This window comes from Anabas testudineus, chromosome 14 (assembly GCF_900324465.2).
Source record: "Anabas testudineus chromosome 14, fAnaTes1.2, whole genome shotgun sequence".
In the NCBI taxonomy this organism is placed as follows: domain Eukaryota; kingdom Metazoa; phylum Chordata; class Actinopteri; order Anabantiformes; family Anabantidae; genus Anabas; species Anabas testudineus.
Genome location: NC_046623.1, coordinates 17,311,228 through 17,335,794, shown reverse-complemented (window position 1 = coordinate 17,335,794; position 24,567 = coordinate 17,311,228). Strand labels below are relative to the sequence as shown.

Here is a 24,567-nt window from a genome sequence, read left to right as displayed (position 1 = left end):
CCGAGCACTGTGTTTCTAAATATTTCTGTTTTCCAAATTAATAGATTCTATTTCTCTTGGGCTTAAAACTGATTATTATTATTTTGTATGTAACATGAATTACTGTATTTGTCCATCTCTCTCTGGGAATCCCCTATAATCCCCACATATTTTGAGGAACTGGTGTAATTGCACAACACACTGCTGTCATGCATGTTGATGTTACAATCAGCATATATAGCAATAAAAAGCAGTAAGAAAGATTCTGACTGATTCCATAAATATGTCTGTGTATTTTGGGAGCTGCCAGTTTTTTCCATCATGAACCACAGCGCTGACAAAGGACAGCAACAGGTTTATCCAGGTGTTTGCTGGTGACAACGAGCTTCATAAATACACCTGTTGATCCACATGAAACATGTGATGATAATCAAATGATTAAGCCTTGAATACTCTGCTACAAATTTGTATTGAATGTTTTTTGGAAACGTTTGACAGTAAATCACGTGATTCACATGGGACCAATGAAACAACACATTTCTGTGAAACATAGAAATAAAAGCCAGAAACTATGGATTCAGTTTGGACTTTACTATCACCCTTTTTTTTTTAGAGATGTCTGGACCTATGTTTTTACTTCATATCCGTACAGAGTTATATTATATATAGATTAAAGGTGTCAACCTAAACTAATGTGTCATAACGTTTTACAATTATCTAGACCATTTAAAGTGTTTACTTAGGAATCATAAAGCTCTAAAAAGTTATTGTGGTTATATATGGAGACATTTATTTGAGGTGCACTCTGATGGAAGTATTGAAAAGCAGTACAAGTAGCAGCCTGAAGAGTCTTTCCACCGTTCCTTTGTGGATAAACATCTGAATAAATCAACTCTGGCTGATGCTGCCGTTAACCAACTGCTATAAAGCTATCAGCCCAACCTGTTTGATACACTGATACAGACAGGTAGGTGGTACAGGTGTGACACGCAAGTACACCAAACTCCTCTAATAAAAAAAGCTGTTAAAGGTAAGACTTAGTTCATGAATCCCGTAACTTGTCTGTTTATCTTCACCTGTCACAAACTAAATTCCAATTATAAAACATATAAAAGAAAAAACTTACACAAAAAGCAACTTTACCACGAACTGTAGTTTTATTGTAAAATATAGAAAACAGCCTCAAACAATACCTCTTACTGACTCACTTTATAATGTAGTTGGATGTTAGTGAACTAACATAAAGTGATATTTACATTACAAGTTAGCTATTAGCTAATTTTGATTCTTACCATTAGTGTCAAGCTGTATTAAAATTTTTGATTAAAAAAATGATTTAAAAACATACATTAATTGTTTGTTCATAGGCACATGAGCTGAGGTTGGAAAAACCACTGAAAACCAGATGTGAAACACTGAAATGTATATATTATGTGCTGTAAGTCCATATTTTGTTGCTAAAGTCATATTTGCACAATTCCCACAGTGTGTCTCCATCGTAGTTTCACACATCAGTCAGACGACAATCACGTTTTCTTCTTCCCTCTTCTGTCTCCGATGAAGAAGCTGAGGGCACCACCGCTTCTTATACTTGGTAAACTGGTGTCCTGTCAGAAAAGAGAATGAAGAAGTATTTCAATGCATAATCATATTCTCCTAAACAAGGGGAATTGTGCACTAATTTTCAGTTCCTGTGTAATTTTACATAAGCATCGGGCATGTTAGGTCAGATCTGAGGAATCCCACAACTGATAAGTCTGAGAAAGAAAGAAAGAAGTTTGAGGAAGCTGCCAAAAAAAAAAAAAAAAAAAAACCTCTGAGGTGAATGTACTGATTCAAAATAACTAAAATAAAGAGTTAGGATGTAGAAGAGCAACTATTTCTATAGACCGTCCGATCACGTCTTCACTCTTCTTAATATTTTAATGTAGTAATTCAGCTCTAACTTTCTTCTCCTGTGTGGAAACCAGAAAGAACGGAACCCCCTTTCTGTCTGACAGTTACCAAATTAAAAGCATTTAGTAAGTAAGCATCACTTACTTAAAGGAGCAGCCACAGACAGTCCACAGATCATGCTGCTAAACGTCATAAATGACTGATCAGTCCTTCATCCTTCAAGACTCAGACCTCCGAACTAACATCAAACTCACTTGGAAACTTCACCCATTTTCTTTCACATTCTTCAGTGAACTTGACTTCAGTGTAATTTACTGAATTGTGCATTAAAATAATGATAATAAATAATAAAAACATGTTTTGATTATATCACTGGGGATGATACAGTAAACCGTATCTGTCATTGACAAATGAATGCATTTACCCATATTTGATGTACATAAATAACACGTGAAGCTTCTGTATAGTAAATTCACAGCAGGTGACCTAAACAGGTGCTGATTGTGATATAAATCTACACAAGCAGGAAAAACAACAAACCTGCATAGTCACTGAAACAACAACGGCCGACTGTACGTCGGACTCTTTACATAAATATTCTGTAGCACCAGAAATTCAGACATTCAACTTAAGCCTAATTTGTATTATGTTATTTAAAATGATCAAGTTTAATTGAATTAATCAGAAATAAAGTTGAAATATTTAACTATTGGTGGGTGTCTGCAGCCTACAGTGTGTATCCATGTTAACTAGAGGGTTGTTGCTCTAACTACGTATTAGTAGAAGTCAATGTTGTGTATTTCGGTTTCTTAGAATAATTTTCAACATTATCTGCAGCAATGACTTAGCTTGTCTATTTTTTTCTTTACAGTGGAGCAAAGGTTCAATTCTGCTGCTGCAGCACAACTGGTCATGCAAACAAAGGTCAGGGGAGGAGGAAGTGGAAAATGCCTCCTGGGAAGTGCCTCAACTGCCATTTTCTCTGTTGCAAAAATGTTGGCACTGCCAACCTGCACCAACCTGATGCAGAGACAGAGCAGTGATGGCGACTGATGGATGTGCATGTTTGCACCTGCTGATTCCAGCTTACTGTGACAGCTCAGTGTTGTTTAGCATAATATAAAGTTAACAGTTGTCCCCTCTTATTATCCCTTAAACAACTTAAGTTTGACAATAAAACATCATCCACCATCAGGTACTGACGGAGCAACATCATTTTTACACTGACAAATATTTAAAGGCAACAACTTTTAATTATAAGGACTCAGAACTCAGAAATGACTCAGAAATGAGTGAAGGTTCAGTTCTTTACTCCGTCTTTATTGGAGAACAGCATTAGATTACACTAGTTCAACTACATTCATATTTACATAGTGAGTAAGTAGTAAATAGTAGTTAAATTACTGTAATTTAACTACTATTATTATAATTACTACTGTAATTATAAACAACTGAAACTACAACTTTTGGCCATAAAATAAAAATCTATGAGATAAATAAAATGTTCTGCTCTGATAAATAAAACCATCAATCCAGTTTTTACAGCAGTGTTCGAGCTGTTTGCACTGTCTAAACTGTTTTAGTTAAGACTGCACGGGTTAAATGACGAGTCAAGGTGCATTTTTTTGGTGCAAAAGTAAAATTTTTTTCAGTTGTTGTCAGAAAATACAAAATCCAGATTTGTTTACAACAAAAATATTACATTTCTAGAGATTTTGCCCTCATGACATGATCTCTTTTAGCACAGGTTCAGGTGTCGGGCATATTCCAGGTAAACTGGAGGATCAGCTCACATGTGAAAAGTATTTGGTGCTAGTTTTTAATACGTTTTTAATGTTTTGGATCTGAATTTGTAAAAATAATTGTAATAGAAGTAAAGGTTACCTGGCTAACGGAGTAATCCTGCTTGGTGCCACACCTGGACTTGGATTCTAAGTTTTTGCACTGTGAGTTTGATCATCTGAGTTTTGCAAAGTTCGGTGTTTAATATATTAAATATATCGTTGTAAACAAGAAAATACCAAGAAGTAAGACACCATACACAAGTCAAAAATAAAGCTTCCTAAAACAGCAGGCCGCTGTAGTTTTTAGTCAACAACAGGAATTAAAAATGCATCAGTTGGGGACTATTTTTGGCAGTAGTGAATATTTACAGCAGCAGGACACAGAATGTGGGTCTGACGTAAAATAAATGTGTTTATGTTAACAAATTACCGTGAAGCCAACAGTATTTGGACATAAGTTGAGCTCTAGAAAGATTTCAGAAGGATTGTTGTCATTGTTTAATCTGTCAGAAGCGGACAAGAATATGGTGACTGCTCTGAACGGAGTCCCGGCGTCTCGAACAGACAGAAACAAATATAAACTCAAAACTGTGCCTTCCTGCAGTGTGCATATATGAGATGGCAGCAGACACACCCAACATGTAAAAACCACATGAGAAGACAGTAGAAGTAGAGACAGGGCGGGAGGGGGGACTGTGTGTGTGTGTTAATGTGTGTGTGTGTGTGTGTGTGTTAATGTGTGTGTGTGCTCGTGATGCAGCGGGGGAACAGAGAGAGTTATCTCTGGTGCTTTCCGTCTGGTGATTATCAACATTTTGCTGCACTTGTACTCATTTTAATAACACTACAAACTGAGTCACTTTGAACGGGCCGAGCGAGGGAGGTTACTTCCCCTGAGCTTTCACACATACAGACACACACCACATCAGGGTGAACTCAGGCCAACTTGGCATTTCCCTAGGTTTTTCACTCTTGTGACACTGTTACACTTATCACTCATAACATAATATCATGGTTAATACTTCAATTGCACATTCTTTGTGCTGCAATCCAGAATCATAAGTCAAAACTCCATGATCATTATCCAAAATTACATAAAGTGTAATTTAACAAAGTTACTCTGGGAAAATGCTCCATTTAGCTTAAAGTGGAAAACAAGCACATTTCTAAACTCAGTGTTTTGTAGAGAATTCCAGATACTGAAAGGCTAAATGTTTATATGTTTAAGTCTGTTAACTAGTCACGTGGTAGCTCTATTTTCTACAAAATAACTTTACTCACAACGTATTTGGAACAATAAATATACTTTAAAGCAAATGTGATGTCAACCAGATTACATAGACAATAATTGACTAATTAACCTACAGTTCAAGTCCTAATAATATTAGTAATAAGCCACTGCAGCTCTTTTAGTATTTTAAAATCCAAATTCTAATCAATATGTTTATATACAATTGAGGGACACTCTTTTAACACTGTAGTGGTGTAAATCTTTTTATGTAGTGATTGATTGCACACTGAAGACGCTCTGGTACAAGCTGACGTGTTTGTTTTCCTCCTCTGGTCTGTAAGCTTGAAAAAATTGCAAGCAACTTCCTGCATATTTGGGCGTGCAAACAAATTTTTTTTTTAACCTTTTTTTTGAATAACATTTGGTTGAATGCCTCCCAAACTTTCTTGCAATTTTCTTTTACTTCCACTTAGAAAATGTAAAGAATCAAATAGAAGGAAAAAAATATTTTGTTGTCAATTTTCTGTCATCAACTTCAGACTATAGGCAGAGCTATGGGCAGAGCCACACTCGTTGCACAGTCAGCAGTTGGATCCTTGGCTCCAACTTGACATACATTGTAAAGTGCATTTACTGATAAGTGACATAGAAGCGAACTTCATTTACCTGTAGCCTATAATATCAGTAGTGCCGTAGTGATCTGTAGTCAGATAAGTTTTAAAAGGAATGCACGTTATCTCTTTGTGTGGTACAATAGCTTTCTGCTCTTCTACTACGGGAGTATTACAGTATTGTATACAAGTGTCTTGCACTCAAAGACACTCAGTGTAGAGGAAACAGAGTTTGCTCAGAGCAGCTATAGATCACATACATACAACAATAGGTAGAGTAGAGACGACAGTTTTCAGTGAATTATATGTATCTGGTTTCACAGAGCAGATGTTCAGAACTTCATAAAAATAAACATCAAATTTGTGTTTTTCCTGTTTTAATTTGTGTATTTTGAATCTTGTATTGCCCGTCTCTACAGTGTATAACTGGGACAGTCGCAGGATGTCCAAACTTTCAAGTGCTCCCATTGTGCATGTTTGGTACCACCCATGTTAAGATGTCACTATAACCGATGAACCAAATGTGAGGAGAAACCCAGATTGCCAGATTCTTGCGTAAAATGGAAGAAAGCCCAAAAATGCACTGTTTATGCCACTAGGAGAGTTCAGAAAGTCTCACTGACCACAGGAAGTTTACTCCTGTACTTTGGTTGGATTTGGAATTTAGATCCTCTTGCAGGAAAATGAGCCGTAACGATCCTCTACTGGGATTTAGAAATATGCCCCCTTTGTGACAATTACGCAAATATATGGCTTGTACAAAGAATTCAATAATGTTTACTGCTTGGACTTGTATGATCTTAAAATATGTTTGAGAAAATTAAAAAGGCAAATGCTCCTGTTATTCTGCCCTGGAAACCTTTACAAATCACTTCAATATGGTTACCCGCTAGAAAATGAAGCCAACAAGTTTGTTAACACTGTTGTAGTTCATTTAATCAAGTGGGAAATATCGTAATATATATAATATATATGATATAAGAGATAAGAGGTATTTTGTACTTTGTACATAGGTTTGTGGTGTTTTTCTTCTTTCTTTTCATTGTAAAACTGCAGCATCATATTTATCATTTTGTTGTGCAGTATCACTGCTTAACAAAAATTTACAAAACCGAACCAAGGACGACGTATTTTGCAGCATTTTCCCCCTAAATGCTGCACCTGTGTTGTCACATTGATGAAGAGCTTGTCTTACTTTGCTTCTTTTAAGTCTATTAGCATGTCTTTTCTCAAGATGCAGTGTGTTAAGCTCTCAAGGCCACAGTATACTCTCTACCGCTGCCATGTTGTTTTCATTTAATAAAAAGCTCCAACACCAATGCATCTGTCAATTACTATAAATTAAAAGTCAACAACAAAGGCGTACTGCTATTGTGTTTATGTCATAACAGTAACTCACAGCATTTCTGGATCAATTAATATTTGACGTGAACCCACATGATTAAAGGTCTAACCACGAATTTAAAAAAGACAATGAACTGTGGGACTTGGATTTTCAGGTTTGGAGACGTCCTCTGTGTGATTTACTGCCGGTGGTAATCTTCAGTGTTTGATGCTGAACACATACAATACATACCAACATGCACGCACATGCATAAATGAATAGTTGGTGGCAGAGGATTGCATGTGTAACATTACTGCATAACAAATGCAGTAATGACTGACGTTTGTATGAGGACTAATTACGTTTTCAAGTAAACATATGAAGCGGGCAGTATAATTTGTGTCACGTTTACCTTGGTCCTCAGACTTAGAACTGAATTTTATTTTCTATCAATCTTGCTAAGATAATGTGTGAGGAAGAAGGTAAGATTTGAATCAGTCAACAAGTCTGCAGAACCCCTTGAGGACAAACAGCTTTTGGGTGCAAATATGTGTGTTGTGTGTGTGTGTGCGTGTGTTCAGAAATTTGCATTTCTCCATGCTGCCTGCTTCTTTAAATGAAAATCTCAGGTTGGACGTTTGTATAATGAAATGAAGGATATGTGACCAATCCTTAATGGTACAGTGGCAAGAAAACGTATGTGAACCTTTTAGAATTTCAGGGTTTTCTGCATTAATTTGTCATAAAATGTGATCTGATCTTCATCTAAGTCAAGAGTGTTAACAGATGTAATGTGCCTAAAGTAATAACACACAGAGCTAAAGCAGTTCTGCAGGAACAATGGGCTAAAATTCCTCCTGACCAATGTGCAGGTCTGATCCACAGCTACAGGAAGCGCTTGATTGCTACCAAGGGGATACACATACTTTTTCCACCATCACTATGAGGTTTTTATGGTTGATCTCAATAAAGACTCTAGACAAAACATCTAACTCAGCCATCATGTGCCACCTCACACTGGCTGTTACTATTATTTATCTATGAATGTGTGACTCAACTTTAATTGATTTTTAAGAACTAATTATCACACTCAGCATCTAAAACACCAAAAACAAAGAGGAGTTTCAGCAGTTATGTTTGTCAGTTTCATACTGACTAAGTATGAAAGTCTGAGCTGGCTCCCAGCAGGACACTCCTAATCTTACACATCCCAAAACTATGAACAGTTAGAGATGGAGGTAGGAGTTGTCCCCGGGTCATGTTGAAAACATTTGCTCCAAATCATTTCTGGGCCGAGTGAAGAAGAATTTAAACCAAAGTCAGATTTAGGAATTAATGAATTCAGTATGTGTGTGTGTGTGTGTGTGTGTGTGTCATTCCCCATGTTTTACAACTTTCTAACTTAATATGATTTGATTTTATAGATCAGGTAAAACTGAGTTAACAGCATTTAGTTCACATGGTTTACCAGAGAAGTTAAAATAAATGAGCTGACGGATGTTTCATATCGAGAGACCTTCTGTGTCTCTGCTCTGCTTTGTCAGATACCTGAAAACAAACAAACAAAAAAGAACAATGCCGGCCAAGTGGAGAGCTTGTCTTACTGATAGTTTGCAGTTTTTGGATACTGAAAGAATCAACACACCAGTGGCAAGAAAAAGTATGTGAAATTTGTGGAATTTGACAGTTTACTGCATCAATTTGTCATAAAATGTGATCTGATCTTCATCTAAGTCAAGAGTATTAACAAATATAATGTGTCACAGTGCAAGTGGAAAAAGTATGTGAACCCTTAGAATAATGACCTCTATAAAGCTTATTGGAGTCAGGTGTTAGCATAAGACAATTGTGGAGCTGTGGACTAGAACTACTCTGACTGACAAAAATCACTCAACATTTTCAGTTTTGATAGTTAAATCTGTTTGTGTGCTTCAGTTTTTGTAAATTGAGGAGGTTAAAAGAGTGGAAATACAGTAAGTGCCCTGCAGGAATCCAGTTTACAAGAGTCAGATAATTATGAACCTTAAAACTTCTTCTTTCATAAACAAACATTCCTATGCTCCATTTGAATAATCAGTGGGACTTCTCATTTTGTTTGGCTGCTCAGTTGAACTGCCAGATCCCCTCTCTCATCACAACACAAGCGCGTGATGCATTTCTAAAGAACGTGCAGGTACCTGTTGGAACCTCAGGTGAAACTGTAGACTGAACCCACCCCTGCAATGTGGGACTGAATTCAAGATCGATAACGGTCTTAGTGTCGTTATTATTTTCATAAATTATGATTATGGAAATAAAGTATTTGTTTCCATCATGAATGTTTAATTTACTTTAAACTACAATAATAGAAAAACCTGTTGAGCTTTTAAAACAGTGCATGCTGGGATGTCTGTTAGTTTTGTTTTTGTGCATCTAATGATTTGAGCAGATTCTAAGAAGTTTGTTTATTTTAATTAGAAATTCGAAATGCACATTTTTACATTAATTTAACAAGACGCGCTGAGTCGACTTCACTACATTCCTGTTTAAGGTTTTACAGTGTATTTGTTCACATATTGAAAATAATTTTTTGTCTGAATTATTGAAAATCTCGACTTTAATAAATTACTTACCTATAGAAACATACTACCTCTATTTACCATACAAAAAAGTACATTTTACAAAGTGTAAAATGGATTAACTAACCAAACAGCGGCTGTCACGATGTCAGATTTTCACTACACAAATATCTTTAACCATAATAACAATATTATAGCAGCATCTATAGATTTTTTAAATAACTGTGTTCATTGTGTATATGAACATATTACAATAGATATACATGTGTAAGGAGATGGAGAGAGGACCATAACTGTTCATAAGTGTACACTTATAGATATTTATTGTATGGAAAATAAAGCAATAATCCAACTATAAGTGAATTATTGACAACATCTGACCACACTTCATATACAATATTCCTTCTTCTGGGTGCTATTGGAAATAGCAGAGTTATTTGTGCTCTTACAAACAAACAGATGGTGTAAATGTAAGTGTCGTCACACCTGAACAAAGCTGTGAACTTATGGTTAAAGTTTTACATGTAATTACAACTTTGGTAAATGTGAGGACAGTAGAATATAAATAACGTTCTGTGACTAAAAAGTAAAACCTCATTTTTTCTACATTTTATTCTTTTATTTGTAAAAGAGGTGGAGTACAGCAAATATTCTGCAGGGCGAATTAAATACAAACCTTGTATTTAATTATTATCAACATGACTTATCACTTAGCTTGAATTCCGAGCTGAACGTCTTTCATTAAAACAAAGACATGCACGAGCTACCTGCTGGAACAATTCATCCTGCAGACTGAGCTCATCCTTGCATTGTGGAATCCATTTTTAATGGATGAAGGAGTAACAGTGTTCAACTTTTTTTGGTTCTGAAGTTTTAATTACGTTGGATGTGTCTAGTTTGAGCTCATTTCTATTTTTCTTTCTGTGCATTGGACTAATTAAATCATTTTAAAAGCAGTTTTCAGCAGTTTGCTTGTCATAATAATTTCTATAAATCCTGCGTACTGTTCACCTACAGAAACATGTTATTTCAACCCCTCGCTGTAAAATCTTGTGCAATTTGCCCAAACATCATTATTTTATTTCAATATTTGTTTTATTACGATGACGTATCCTAAATAAGAGGGTTACTGTTTTAAACCCTTTCAGTTACAGTCATTAAAGTCTTCTGAAGGGAAACTCTGGAGTTCACTATGACTTTTTTGTTTTATGTAGGTGTTTAGTTAAGTAATTATACAAACGTTTACCTAGAAAGACGACTGAAGCTTGGTGGTTTCGGGGGGTATAGTGCACAGTGGATTCAACTGAATGCCATTTTAAACACGGCAACAAACCCTGATCACAGACTGTGTTCATGCTGCTACTTGTTGAGAGACAACTTCATGTTGGCGAACATCACAACAATAAGATCCAGTATGGAAAAACAGCGTCATTGCCAGGGTTCTGTAAGACACGTTCTGAAAACGGTCACAAAATCTAAAATAACATCTATATAAGACACAAGAAAACAACCTCGGAGAAGCTGCAGACTGGGACAAACCGTTATGGGTTGTTTCTCAGTTGTATCTTTAAGGTGAACTACGTGAGTATATTTTATATTTTTTATATTTTTTATATTTTTCCTGTTTACATGACTGAATCATGGTCAATATTATTTGTCTTTTTGAGCCACAGGCTGGGGATGAAATGAAATGAAAAAAGCTCTTTAATGTTAAAATAGATCAATATAGAGTAAAAAAATAAAGATAATGACATATTTTATTGATCCCCTTGAGGAAATCATGGTTGGAAAAGCTGCTAGACAGTACAGATCACACCTCGACATGTAGCCTGCTTTACCAACTGAGCTACTGCCACTCCAAAACAGAAGTACCACCCCCCCCTCAAATTAAATATACTATGATTTAATGTTCTGAAACTGGCACTATGCAGCATCAAACCTTCACCTGTACAATCGTGGATGAATATTAAACACAAACTCGTACTGTACAGTCATTAGAGTAAAATACCATTTGGAATCTAGTGGTAGAGTACAAAGTACATTTAATCTAAGCTGTATCTAAGGATTTAATACTACCTTCTACTACTAAAAACATTAAAATGTTAATGTTTTTTTGCAAACAATACATAGTGGAAAAAAATATTTTCCTTTCTGCAGCATGGAGAACTTCAAAGACAAAAACAAAAGAGTTATTTGTAGTTAAGTAAAGGATCCAAATACTGAGTAGAAACACTGAATAGATCTTACATGTCACATCTTTAATGTGAACAGTGGTATTTCTGAGAAACTGATGATAATGAGCTAATGAGGCAGAAAGAGGGACAGGGGAGAGAAACTGTAAGTCAGCTGACTTCTGGAAAACACAAACCTGTTTCTATTTGCCCTGTAGGACAAGGTTACCCAATGGTTACATGAGTTGCACATGGGTGTGTGTGTGTAGGCTGACATGGGTATTGGTAGTTCCTACAGACTTGCCATTACTATCCAAAGAAGCAAGTAAGTAGGCTGATTTACTGGAAAGTCCAAACCCTTGGCCTGTTGGTCTCCCCCCCCCCCTTACTCTGTCTCTATCTTACACAAACATGCTTGTGAAGGGGGAGGCTGTCATTCACTGGCGGGGTGGTACTGTGCCAAAGCTACCACACCGAGACGCAAAACAAACACGGAGCAAAGCAGGTAAATTTACATAATGAGCAATACTAATTGAACAACAGCCACATCACTGACTCATCTCATAATAATAGAACCAACACACAGAAGGATGTATTTAAAATAACACTTTACAGTTTGCATAACCTTGTGAATCAAATAATTCAACTTATTGTTTCTCCTGTGTCCGTCTGTTGTGTTTTCCTGCCTTCAGCTTAAATTACATAACTGCCACTTTGGTGTTTTCTGCTGTGTGTGAACATCTGCATGCATTCTGTGATTCATGAGTGAGGTACTGTATACATTTCTTCCTTCCTGAGGTACATGCATGTGTTACTGACATCTTTATCTTGTGTAGTCACACTTCTCATTTCAACCATGAAGGTCAGTCAGAATTTGGGTCATAAATTTTAAGTTAAGGAAGTCTCTTAGAGGTATTTCATCACAGAGCACTTGCATGCTGGGAAGCAAGACAGTTGGTTAAGTTTTTTTAAGCTCACCGAGATAAGGAACTCTTTTACAAAAGAGCAAATAGAATATTTTATACATCGTGACAGCTAAACAATCAGTACATGCGCACACACGGCAACGCGAAAAAAAGAAATGTAAAAAAGCAAAGCAAACCTTAAGTCTCACTTTCTAACCCTTTTGGCTTGAAAGTGAGAAGGCGCATCGTGCTGGTATGAGGAACCTTAAAGTCAATCTCTCCTATGATCTGATGGCATGTCTAGGAGCTTTAAACTCAGTGAAGACTGTTAAATATCTTGGCAGCTTAGACAACAAGGCCTAACACACCCTTACACACAGCGATGAATGGTATGTATCATACATCCGTCCAGTGGTTTAAGAGTTGCAGCAGCATGATCATACAAGATATCTCCATAATCCAGCGTACATTTGGTAGATTGTATAATGTGGCATTAAAAGAGATACTGGCTCAGTTTCTGTGTAAGAATTTTATGTGAAATATACATTTTTGGGAAGGATAATCAAGATGGGTTTGTAGGACAACTGGTAGTAGGACCAAATTCCAAAGTATTTGTAATGCTCTTCATTTAGAGCACATATAAGAAAGGACACATCAGTGATTTGTGCTCTGGTGAAATACACATTTTAGTCACTTTTGTTGTTTAGAATAAGGTTTAAATTAACAGACAAGCGTCTCTAGGTATTAAAAGCAGTCTGTAATCTGAGGAAGGTCTGGTTTGCGGTGGCTCTGAGAGCATAAAGACAGTGTCATCAGCATAAAGATTTACTAGACAATTTAGGTTGGGAAGTATATATTCATTATGTATGGATTAAAGAGGGATGGGCCTAATATTGGTTATTGATTCTTGTTTTGGATTAAAAAAAACATGGTTTTCAGTTAACTACACTAATACAAAACTGTCAGCTAAATAAAATCACATAATATGTTGTGTGTACATGTACTCCAGAATGATTTTTAATGATTTTTAAGTGTTTTTCTGAGAGGATGCCCCCAAAAGGAGCTTAACATTAATTCTCACTGACTTTGAAAAAAGTTACGAATCACTGTTAAAAATATGTGTCTGTTTTATGAGGGACTGGAAAAGGTTTGGTTAGGTTTAGACACAAATACACCTTGGTTAGAATTAGAAACTTAGGGTTACAAAAAACTACCTGGCTTGGGTAAAATTACTAACTGAGGGTTAAGCTGCCAATGTTGTCATTGGTAAAAATAATCATAAGGAACAACTGTGGTCGTGGTCAAGAAACCAACACGGAGTGCCACGAGGAAACTAAAACAAACCATCTATTAACTGCCTCTTCACTTTTCTGAATCGGTTTTCTTTAATAGTACCACCAACAGACTAGAGTCACAATTACTAGAGCCACTTCGTCACTTGAGCTCCAAAATAGATCAGACATTTGATGAAACATATGAACTAGTTTTTCTTCTTTACAATGTTGGAAATGCATCTTTATTATGTGCATTGACTTAACATATTGCTGCTCTTCTTACTGTATTGTGACAGTATGTTATTTCCATTTCTTGATAATACTGTGCTAAGAAAAAGTCTTTGCATCCTACTGATGTCAAACTATTTTAAACATAAAGCAAAGGCAACCTGAGTAAAATATATAATATTGCATTCACAAGAGTGGGATAGATGGACAGGATGGATTGAAGGTCACAGTGACCTCATCCTTTAACCACGAAAATCATTATTCTAGAGATATCGGCTATCAGATATCTGTTAGTGATGCAGTGATGTAAAGAACAAACAAAGAAACAAACAAAAAACCACAGGAGCCACACATTACTGAGCATATTCTGTGATTTTAGGATTTTATTTGCCCAAGGCTTAAAAAAAATCTTTTCTACACTGTAGAAGATTATATGAATCTTAATATGACATCATTAACACCGTCTCTATTCAACAACTGTCAGTTTATATGTCAGAGTGTCTTGGTATATGTGTCACACTCTATCCTAGTGTAAAAGGTTATCAGAGTAGACAGGTACAGCTGCAGCCATTCTCAACAATGTGGTGTTTGATTCTAATCAATGTTCTGTTTCCTGTGACACAGGAAACACTTCATTCTGTCCACTACACTCTGTTTCTAGGTGTTTAAAGTATGTTATGTTTTCTGAGACAATGCATTTTATCTAACCTCGACATGAGAAAGTGCATTAAAGAATAATGCAGCTGAGACACAGTATGTTCCTGCTACTGCAACACAGAAGCTGCAATACTTTCGTTTATGCTACATTCAATTTTACTCCACTACATTTATTTGATAGTTGAGTAAAGAATTACAAATGGTACTAGAAGTATTTGCCATTTTACTTCAGCATTGGTTTTGTGTAGTTTTAACTTTGGTCACATACAAACAGCTTTAATGTGCAAAATAAATCCAGCTTGAGATAGTTCGGTAATATAGAACTTTAGGTAATACATCAAAGGTTTTACTTAAATATCGTTGTAATGTCATTGTCCTTATGTGACCCTCATGACATCCAATCCCTCGTTTACCTGAAACCCTCATTTCAATTGAAATGCTTTTGTGCTGCCATGCCATCTGCTGTGGGAGTGGCCACAGGTGAGGAGGGTTGGTTCTGAGGTGCAACGCTATGGCAACAACAACAAAAGCAGAAAAAACAGGAAGAAAACACCAAAAGAAAAGCAACTAAACCTGCAGGTTGAGAGACATGTTCAAAAACATACCGTAGATTGTTATTTGTTTGTTTTATAAAAGCATGCATTCATGTGGTCCTGTGCTTAGTGTGTTTTTATGGTGGCAGCTAATCTCGACCTGAGGCGAGCTGGCAGCAGCACTGAGAACTGCCACCTTCTAATTATTTCTTACTGCAAAGAGCCTCTTCTTTTACGTCAAGGCAAACATACTAGAAGTGATGTGCTTTATCAGTGTTGCAACACAACACCCTCCAGTTTTTGACATTTTTACTACAAGTTGGAAAAATAAATCAAGAAAATACCACCGGTGACCACAGTTACCCAGCTCCAGCCTGGCTGTGAACTTATTAGGTTATATTGGAAACTCTGGTCAAGCAACTCTAAGTAATCATGTGGTAAACAGAGGCTGCACAGAGGCACCTGACATAGAAAACATCATGACAATATTATGACACATGTGTGTTTAAGTCACGATCCAAAACCCAAAACTCCCACATGTGAGTCACAGGTCATCTCTGCAAGAAAATCTCAGAGCTGAGAGATCAACTCCTGCACCGTCTGCCACTTGCAGGCGATTGATAGTTGTATAACCTTCAGATGGTGGAAATAAAACTGCACAAACACATGATGCAATAATAGAAAAACACTTGTCTGGCAGTGGCTGCACTGATACAGTGTGACCTACTCTGAGCTGGAGGCACGATTTCTTTTAAATCACGTGACTTGAAAGAAGCAGTCTCATGCATTTCCCCTGTCTGACCAGGAGGTGGTGCTGCTCACAGGGGGCACTAAAGCATTTCTGAGAAACCTGCCTAGAGTTGGGAAATGCTAGTCTGGTCTCCACAGCCCCTCCCAACCTCGTCCTTGCTGCAGTCGACTGGAGCATTTTGGCTCTGCTGTAGAAGCCAAAGTGACGAAGTTATTAGCCAAATAAAAACCATTTCTACGTGTCAGTGTGTGTTTCCTTCTTGAGGGAATTGAATCTGTTAGTTTTTACTGCATGACTTGCTTTTGTGAATGAAAACACTGGAGTAGAGAGGAGCTTGCAGACAGTGGTGTCCTCAGATATCACATTTAGATCAGCATACAAATGATGGTGTTTGTTTTAGACTCCCCAGCGGACCAGATGGGTGGGGTGCAGTGTGCACTGAAACAGGTTCTGTCTAAGAAAACATAACTACTGTAAAAGTCTAAGTCTTCCTGTCACATCTATTCTAACATGTCAGCATCTTACAACACGCTTGTCCCTGCACTGTAAAACTAAGGCTGTGAACAAACCTAAGGAAATCTGCCTTTGTTTGTTTTGTATAGGGTTTTTTTTTTTTTTGGTACTTACCAGTTTCACACATGACCCAAAAATACTAATAGACATTATGCTTGATTGTGGTTAACCCATAAAGGGTCTTGGTACTTGAAGGGGAATGCCACCAATGCTGAGCTCAGAAAGTTTGGGGATTTGTTTCTGGTGCAGATCTGGTTATATTGAACTTCCTTTAACTTGAATTAGTTAGTTTATGTGTAGACCTGCAGTTTGCACCACAGTCATTCATGCCGTAACCTGGAGTTAACGAACATATCGAAGCTGATACTTTAAGAGTGAATCACAGCTCATCTGTTAGGGTTTGAAAAGTCACACGGGGGTCACACACGGGGGTCACACACGGGGGTCAGTGTTTGTCTTCCAGCATGATGCACATTCACAGTTGACTAATGACTGAACACAGTTCTAACTGAAATGACTCAGTGACAAACCTAATTTGATCTGCAAAGAGAGAAACACTTTGAACTTCTGCTTCTAAAACCTGAAAGTCAACTCATAACTAGTTGTTTTTAATACATTCATTTGTTTTTCATGTGCTCATGTGAAAGTCGCAGGCAGATTATCTGTTCGCTTCCTCTTCATTAAATCTGTTCCACTGACTGATCAAAGCTGATAACATTCACTAACAAAACATCCTTTGAAACTAAGACAGTCACATAGCTAAGGCTCAATCATTTGTCTGCACTGACACCTGATTGTATGTATGTTTGTGTCATATCTGTCGAGTTTGGGTGGGTAAAAGTTTTGGCAGACTGGTTTGGGGAAGTCAGTCCAAGTGTGCGATATCTCGTCTGCTACTGTGACACATGTTTGTGCAGCACAAAGGTTCCTGTGAAGCTGTTATGTAAAGGCCCCTCCTGGCTGGTTGAGTAGATCAAATCTCACTGCCCCAGTTTAGAAAATTAATTTCCTGTTTTTAGTGCAGGACTGTTTCTAGCTCTGCAGGGCGACTGTGAGAAAATGGGATGACTGAATTTCTCTACGTTCAACTGTCTTTGCTTGCTTTTCTCTAGAGACCAGTTCAGTTTCAAGACAAGTGGTCACAAACAGCAGCGCTTCTGTTTTCAGACGAATCAACAGCTGAAGATCTGAAGAGCTGCTTCTGTCAAACGCTTCGATGCCATCTAGCGGTTTCTGTGAAGACAGTGTTGTTCAAATCAAGGTCTCATGGTGACACCTGCTGTTCACTCATCACACCAACATCAGTTCACACTTCACCAGAGGAGGTGACTGTGTTTGGAACAAAGGCGCCAGTCCCAGTATCAGTGTACTTCAGCACTTTAAAGTACTCGCTGTGACTATTGACCACTGTTAGAGTGTTTTAGTGTCTACTTTATACCAGTGGGTTGGAGTTAACCCCTTATTCCAATGTAACTAAATATTCTAGTACAGCTAAAATACAGAATACGTTTATACTACTTCTACTGCACTTCAATAAAAGTGCAGTCGCAGGATCAAATACTGTGAATATTGTAAAACACATTTATATATAAATATAGAAATGTATGTAATGAAATAAGATGCATGACCATAAATTAATTTTTAAAATGTTCAAATAAGCGCAACATCAAACTAAAGTAAAATACTAATTTATAATAATACACGAGTAATAATTCAGTAATACAATATATATTATTATAACATTTAGTGGGAACATATTTCGCCTAATACTACATTTTTATTATAACACGTGTTTAATTGATTTATTTTGTTCTGCAAAACATTTAAATATTTTTAAATTGCAGTATTGGAACCACAGTTATTATTACTGATATTTATGAGATCGCTCAGATCATTTATGCACCCAGAATCCACTAGTTTGATTTTAAACAGTGATTTGCAATTTATAAACCTAAAAAATTAATTAATCTCCAAAGAGGGAAAAAGTATGAGGATAAAAAACCTGCACAATGTGGATCCAGATATTTCCTCCAGTTATTAAAATCTAAACCCGAAGAGTTCAGTAAATGTACTAGAAGAAAACTGCAGAAGTATGAAAATACTTAAATAAATGACCAGTAGTCTAAATGTTCTGAGTTACTTTCTATCTGTTTCATATCAAGCGTGCAAAGTGCAGTACAGTGTAGTAAAAATCCTTCCACTGAAGTTTTACTCACATTAAAGTACATGTTCTAAAAATAAAGTACAAGCAAAAGTACAGAAGTATCAAATGTTCAGGCCTTGTTGAGTTGAACAGACATTTTTAAATAGTAGAGGGAAAATGTAGTAGAGTAAGAGTACAGTAACATAAGTACTGTAAAAGTACTAGAGTAAAAGTACTCATCAGCTCAGAAGGACAAACAAACAGCGGCCTGTGCGCGTCCTCGGGCTGCGCAGGCGTTTGGCGCAGTCTGGTGGTGATTTGAAACTAACGTTACCAAACAAAAAATAGACATTTAAAGAGTCACAAGCTGGAATATGAGCTGTGACTGTCGTGGATTAACATCACATCAATGACACGGTGGAAGAGTTCAGTTCAGGCTTTGTGTTTCTAACATGAACTAATTAACAACCGTTCAGGCCTTTTGGAACCAAACCTCAGTGACCTCACAGTGAAAGGACACGTTGGAAATTCACATTAAAAACTCAACTCAAACTAAAGATGGAAAGAAAGAAAGAGCACGACAACAAAGCAGGAAGACAATCAGTGAAAGAAAAGAGAAGAGGGCTCCACTGCTGCTGTTTGGGAACCAGTTATCTGTTGTCACCGTTTCCGCAGTTTCACTTTAACTATAATGTCACAAGAGTCCTTTAAAAAATCAAATAGGCCTACTTCATAAATTACAAGGATAAACACGCGATTCCAGACGGTAAGAGTACTCAAAGACAGATTATTTGTAAAGAATCCCATTTCATGGCCTGTTTCTTTAGGGTATAAACCACATCCATCTGGTGCCACAGGATGCGGATTCAGACGTTAAAGAGAAAACTCACCTTCAGCCATTTGTCCGTCTTATTCTTCCATGTGGAGGGTTTGAAGTGGAAGGAAATCCATCCACCAAAGCAGGTAAACGTTAGAGAAGCTGAACAGATCATCAAACGGTCGCAGTGTCTGCATTCAGTTTCACTTTTATTTTAAATCGGGCGTCAGCAGTGTCGCAGTAACCAGAGCGCGCAGAGCCGAGGTCACACACAGCAGCAGCAGCGGCAGCAGCGGCTTCATCTCCCTGTGCAAACCCATCTACTGCACACGAATACAAGGATTGTGATTCATCTTTAAACGGGAAATCGACAGCAATGCACAAACATCCTGGAAGATCTGAATTGAAAGTGAAGCGAATGAAGTCTTTCCATGGAAACAGATGACGCGTCAGCAGCGTGCGTACCGCACAGCGGTGCTTCCCCAAAGACAAGCAAATGAATGACTATTTAGAACCTGGTGCCTTTTATTTCTAAAATTTCACTCAGCATCATCAGGAACATAAATTAACACACACATATAGAAGTGAAAGTATCCAGCTGGGTCACTCTCAGCCTGTCCACACACGCTCAGCTGACAGAGAGAGGCTTGTTACGACGTGTTTCACTACTTCAATCTAAGTTTTCGTGTGTTTGTTCCAGTGAAATCTGGTAAATGACAAGTTCCAGAACAAGGAAGTCCGCATGACTCCAAACGAAGCTGCGAAAAGATGCAAATCATGCGAGAACTGATTTGGTTAATGCAGCAGCTGGTAACTGTTGTTCTCTGCACGGTGAAGGTCACTAAAACAGAACTGATCCTGTGGAGTGGATAGTGTGTCCAGAAAATGATATGAGAGCTCCCTTCTTTGTTTTTACATGCAGGAACTCAGCTCTGTGTCTCATAAAGATAACATTAAGATACTGGAGGTGGCCATATCATTCATATAACAGTGAACACAATAAGTTAATCAGCTTATAAACAGCAATGACATTACAATATAAAGAAATCTGATGCTAAAAGAGTCGAAACAAACCAACTATAACTTGGATTCTTTGCTCTGATGCTCAGATGCGTCGGCTCCATTTCCAGCTTCCTTTTCTTTTTTCCTTCTTCTCCTGTTTGAACATTAAGAAGATTTTTCAACAAGCGACGACAAAGCTCGTAGCTCATGATTATAAACAGCTTGTCAGCATGTTGTAAATGTCCAAGCAAGAAAATGACAATTGATTAACTGATTTACACAACACGTCTTAAAAAACTGTTTATAAAGTGCCTCACAAGAGACAGAGCACAACATGAAAACAGAAAAATAAGACAGGTAACAAGTGACCGATTAACCTTCTGTCTGTTCTGTGTTCATTAAAGTTAAACCAAACTGTGTCAGGCAGCTCTCTGCAGGGATGTGTTCATTTTATTTATATGCAACAATAGTATAAACAACTTCTTTATGTTTACATATGTGATACAAAAAGTAAAAAACCTTTTTTAAGTTTGATCATTTAGGAGCAGAAGACGACTTGTTAGGATTTAGTTCAGTGATGCAACATGTTGCTGTGACCTGAAACAACGCAGCTGGGAAACGTAGCTTGTTATTTTAGAGGTGTTCTGCATCTAGTTACAACCATAGTATCAGAAGTGTGTACACGTACCTGCATATGTGCTGCATTTGAGACATGGTTTCTGGCAACGTCTTCCCAAATGTTTCTGGTAACAGAAGACATAAGACAGCACCAGACAGGGCCAAGCCTCCCATCAGTATGTATGGGAGTGACTTGAAGTATTGTCCTGCAAACAAAGAAAGAAAATATCACCAGAAAAAATGATGATAAGTTCTTTATTATAAATCTTTCGTGCACATTTCATTATAACAAATGGCAGAAACTAAATCTGAAAGTAAAACAGAGAAGTAGGCTTCACCGTACCCAGGTAGATGATGAAGGGGGAGATGATGGTGCCAATGCGAGCAGACATGGAGCAACAGCCCATGGCTGTATTTCTAATAACAGTGGGGAAGAGCTCCGACGTGAGAGTGTATACAACACAAAAAGCTGCTGTGACGCCAAACTTCCCCAACATCTCAAGAAATACAGCCACACCTGGGAAACCTAACGTAATAAATATACAACTTTAATTAGAGCAACTAGTCCAGGAGACGTAGAAGCTGAAGGTTAATGTGAAAAATTATACCTTCACTATATTTAGAGCTATGTTAGTTGATAACTTTGGTAAATATGAAAATATATCAAAACTGTTGGTAGAATTGCCATAAAGTTTTCAGAGGATGAAGCCTTATGACTTTTTTTTGAACGTATTACAACAGGAATAATTACACTTTACAGGTGCGAAGCATGTTCCTCATGAAGTGAAGTCGACGTACAACCTACTTAAGGAGCATTACCTATTGGAATAAGGTGAACGCAGAGGATCATGGTGCCTCCGAGGAAGAGCGTGGAAGACTGGCAGAAGTGCCTGGAGCAGTACTGGAGAAGCAACAGAGCAATTATGTAAGCTGGCACCTCGGTCACAGCAGACAAGAAGCAGTTCACGTAGGGGTCACCGTGCAGGTTTGAAGTGTTGAGGATTAAACCGTAGTAACTAATGGTGACGATGATCCTAGCAAACATCCAGAAGAATAAATAAAGACGTGAGATTACAGAAAACATGTAGGCAGCGTGATATGATGTGAGGAAACTGTAGACGTACCACAGAAGAGAACAGAGTAACGTCAGAGAGAAGATGTTACAGCGGCTCAGGATGATCAACACATTATATTTGTTTTCCTTCAGAGCCAAAGCGTCTTCAACCTGAGAAACACAGGAAACAATTAAAACTAAAGCGTTCAATCTGTAGATTAATCACCAGTCCTGCCACAATATGGTGAACTGCTATGATAAGCTCGGTGACTCACAAACCTCAGCTTGTGTAAAAATAGCCTCTGGTGGTTCTGTGTTATTCCTCCTGGCAGCATCTTTGAGTATGGTCTCGGCCTCCTTCACTCTGCCCTGAGACAGCAGCCAGCGAGGAGACTCTGGCACCAACCTGAAGACGTGAAACACATGACATAGTGTGAGTTTGTTCCTGCACCATCCACAGGCGGAGTCCATTCCATTCCTCAAGTGTTGGAGGTTTTCTCCAACAGAGGGGACGAGACAAAAGACGTGGTGTGGTTCACAGTTTAGCTAACAAACCTGGCTTTAAGATGGAAAGCTGAGTTACTTCATGGTTATTCTTACCACCACAGTGGGATGTAGATCAGGCCTGAGGCAGCCATGGGGATCAACAACATGCGCCACTCACGGAGAAAGTATGCCGCTGCAGGCATTGCCATGTAACCCAAAGCTGAGCCCATGAAAACCCCAAGGGAGCAGAAGACTACTCTGGATTTTGGACTCAGAATTTCTGTACCTGTAGGTGTAATAAAAGAAGGAAATAGTCCAAATGAACCCAGTAGAATGAACAGGTGTCTAGAGGTGACTGTAGGTGTCAACAAAATCCTACCCAGCACAAAGGCGATGATATAGTTGGAGTATCCTCCTGCACCCACAAAGAAGAAAATGAAGCTGAAAATTTCCCAACTTGGAGAAAAGATCTGAGCTGTGATCGCCACCGTTTGTAGAACCATCATGGTAAAGAGTGCCGGTCTCCTTCCAAACCTGTAGGGGTGGCAGCTTGTTTTAAAAGACTAGTCGCAGGCATAACAGAGACACTGAGATGATGCTGTGCACAGTCTGGACCTGTCAGACATCTGGCCTGAAAGAAACGCTCCTACCAGCACACCAATGTAGTGGATAGACGTGGCCAGGGGAAGTTTGTATCCATCCTCACAAACCAGGTCCCACTGCAAAGGTAACACATTTAGTCCATGCAGCTGTGTGATTATTCACACAGTGTGCACAATGATCACAGTAATCAATATATATAAAACATGTCCGCGGTCTGTGGTGAACGATTCAAACACACCAGCTTTAATCCTGCACTCGTTCCTAAATCTATTAAAGTTATGAAAGTAGCCACGAGTCATCATAACCAAGTTACTGACTCTAATTATTAAACCAGTTATCTTGGTTCAGGTGATGCTCTCCGTTTTAATATCGCCCAGTTTACGTCAAGCACACTTTGGGAAGTGTTAAATTTATGATCATAAATGGGATAAAGTGTGTATGATTAACATTATGAATGGAAATCTGGCCTTTGACCACTTAGTGAGTACGGACATGTGGCAGAGTCGTTTCATTTTGGACTTTGCACAGACATTACAGTGACGTCTCTGTGTGTCTCTGTGTGTCTCTCTGCTCTTTTGAGGTTAGTTGATTTTTTACTTATGAGCTGATTTTGGTGATGTTCCACAGTTTTTATATTTAACTCTGTTTTAACTCCCAAAAACTAAACACAGTCACAAAAATACTGAAAACGCATGACTGTCGCTCACCTCTGTGACAATGGTTGACTTGTAGATGTTTTCGCTGTATGTCCACCCGTCCAGACATCCCTCCAAAGGAATGTCACTCACGTTTACATCCACATTTGGGATGATTTCATTTTGAGAGTAGTTCCTGACCATTTCCAAGTTAAGCCTTGAGCACGAGCTGCGTCTCGTGACGCCATCAACAGTTTCTAGTGGTATTGTCACGTTTCTCCACATCTCACTGATGCCGTAGGTTTCAGGGATGGAGCACTCGTGAGGTGGGGTATCACCTACAAACACTATATAGATGCCAACAAACCCATTTGGGAGGATGCTGATGGCCAGCGCTAAAAAGATCCTGAGTTGAAAAGGTCCCCACGTTCCGAGGAAAGATGTAATGCTGTCATAGTCTCTAACTTTCAAGCTGTCCATTAGCTCCCTCCAACCACTAATATTTAAAAAATAATAAAGACAAAAGGGACGTAGACACTAGATGAGTGTGAACTGCTCTACGACAGACAGAGCAGAGTTCATGTTTTATATGTCAGACTCCCCACCTCCGGGAGGACACGCGGTTACATAATGTGCAGCTAATAAAAGCTAAACACCCCCTGAGCTCATGTACGAGTTGATTTTGCTGCAAACAAGATTTGTGGCGCATCGACATGCGAGATGTTTCCTTTTTTTTGTTGAACTTAACTAATAAGAAAGTGTATTTGTTATATAAACACAATGATCTTTCGAGT

The 24,567-nt window shown here is 38.0% G+C and overlaps 1 protein-coding gene across 3 annotated transcripts; it reads right to left on the bottom strand.

Annotated features, from left to right (window-relative positions):
• Positions 1-1,113: 1,113 nt before the first annotated feature.
• On the bottom strand, positions 1,114-24,320 carry LOC113170551 (solute carrier family 22 member 4-like). Of its 3 annotated transcripts, XM_026372677.1 has the most exons (11): positions 23,846-24,320; positions 23,151-23,254; positions 22,915-23,069; positions 22,650-22,821; positions 22,329-22,455; positions 22,120-22,220; positions 21,815-22,029; positions 21,339-21,521; positions 21,066-21,201; positions 19,449-20,531; positions 1,114-1,586 (listed from the first exon to the last, which is right to left on the bottom strand). In XM_026372677.1, the coding sequence occupies exons 1-10, from the start codon at positions 24,251-24,253 to the stop codon at positions 20,453-20,455; spliced, it is 1,680 nt and encodes a 559-aa protein (XP_026228462.1). In that variant the 5' UTR covers positions 24,254-24,320; the 3' UTR covers positions 1,114-1,586; positions 19,449-20,452. The 3 variants fall into 3 exon arrangements, with proteins under 3 accessions (XP_026228462.1, XP_026228460.1, XP_026228461.1); XM_026372675.1 differs by having other exon boundaries at positions 21,815-22,220; XM_026372676.1 differs by lacking the exon at positions 1,114-1,586 and adding an exon at positions 14,319-17,648 and having other exon boundaries at positions 21,815-22,220.
• Positions 24,321-24,567: the final 247 nt, after the last annotated feature.

What these genes read in the sequence shown, in the direction of transcription:
- LOC113170551 (XM_026372675.1), bottom strand. Translation starts at nt 24,253, where the DNA reads ATGGACAGCTTGAAAGTTAGAGACTATGACAGCATTACATCTTTCCTC. An exon ending in TCAGGCCAGATGTCTGACAG is followed by an intron (nt 23,070 to 23,150) that starts GTCCAGACTGTG and finishes CCACCCCTACAG; the next exon opens with GTTTGGAAGGAGACCGGCAC. An exon ending in TATCATCGCCTTTGTGCTGG is followed by an intron (nt 22,822 to 22,914) that starts GTAGGATTTTGT and finishes TTACACCTACAG; the next exon opens with GTACAGAAATTCTGAGTCCA.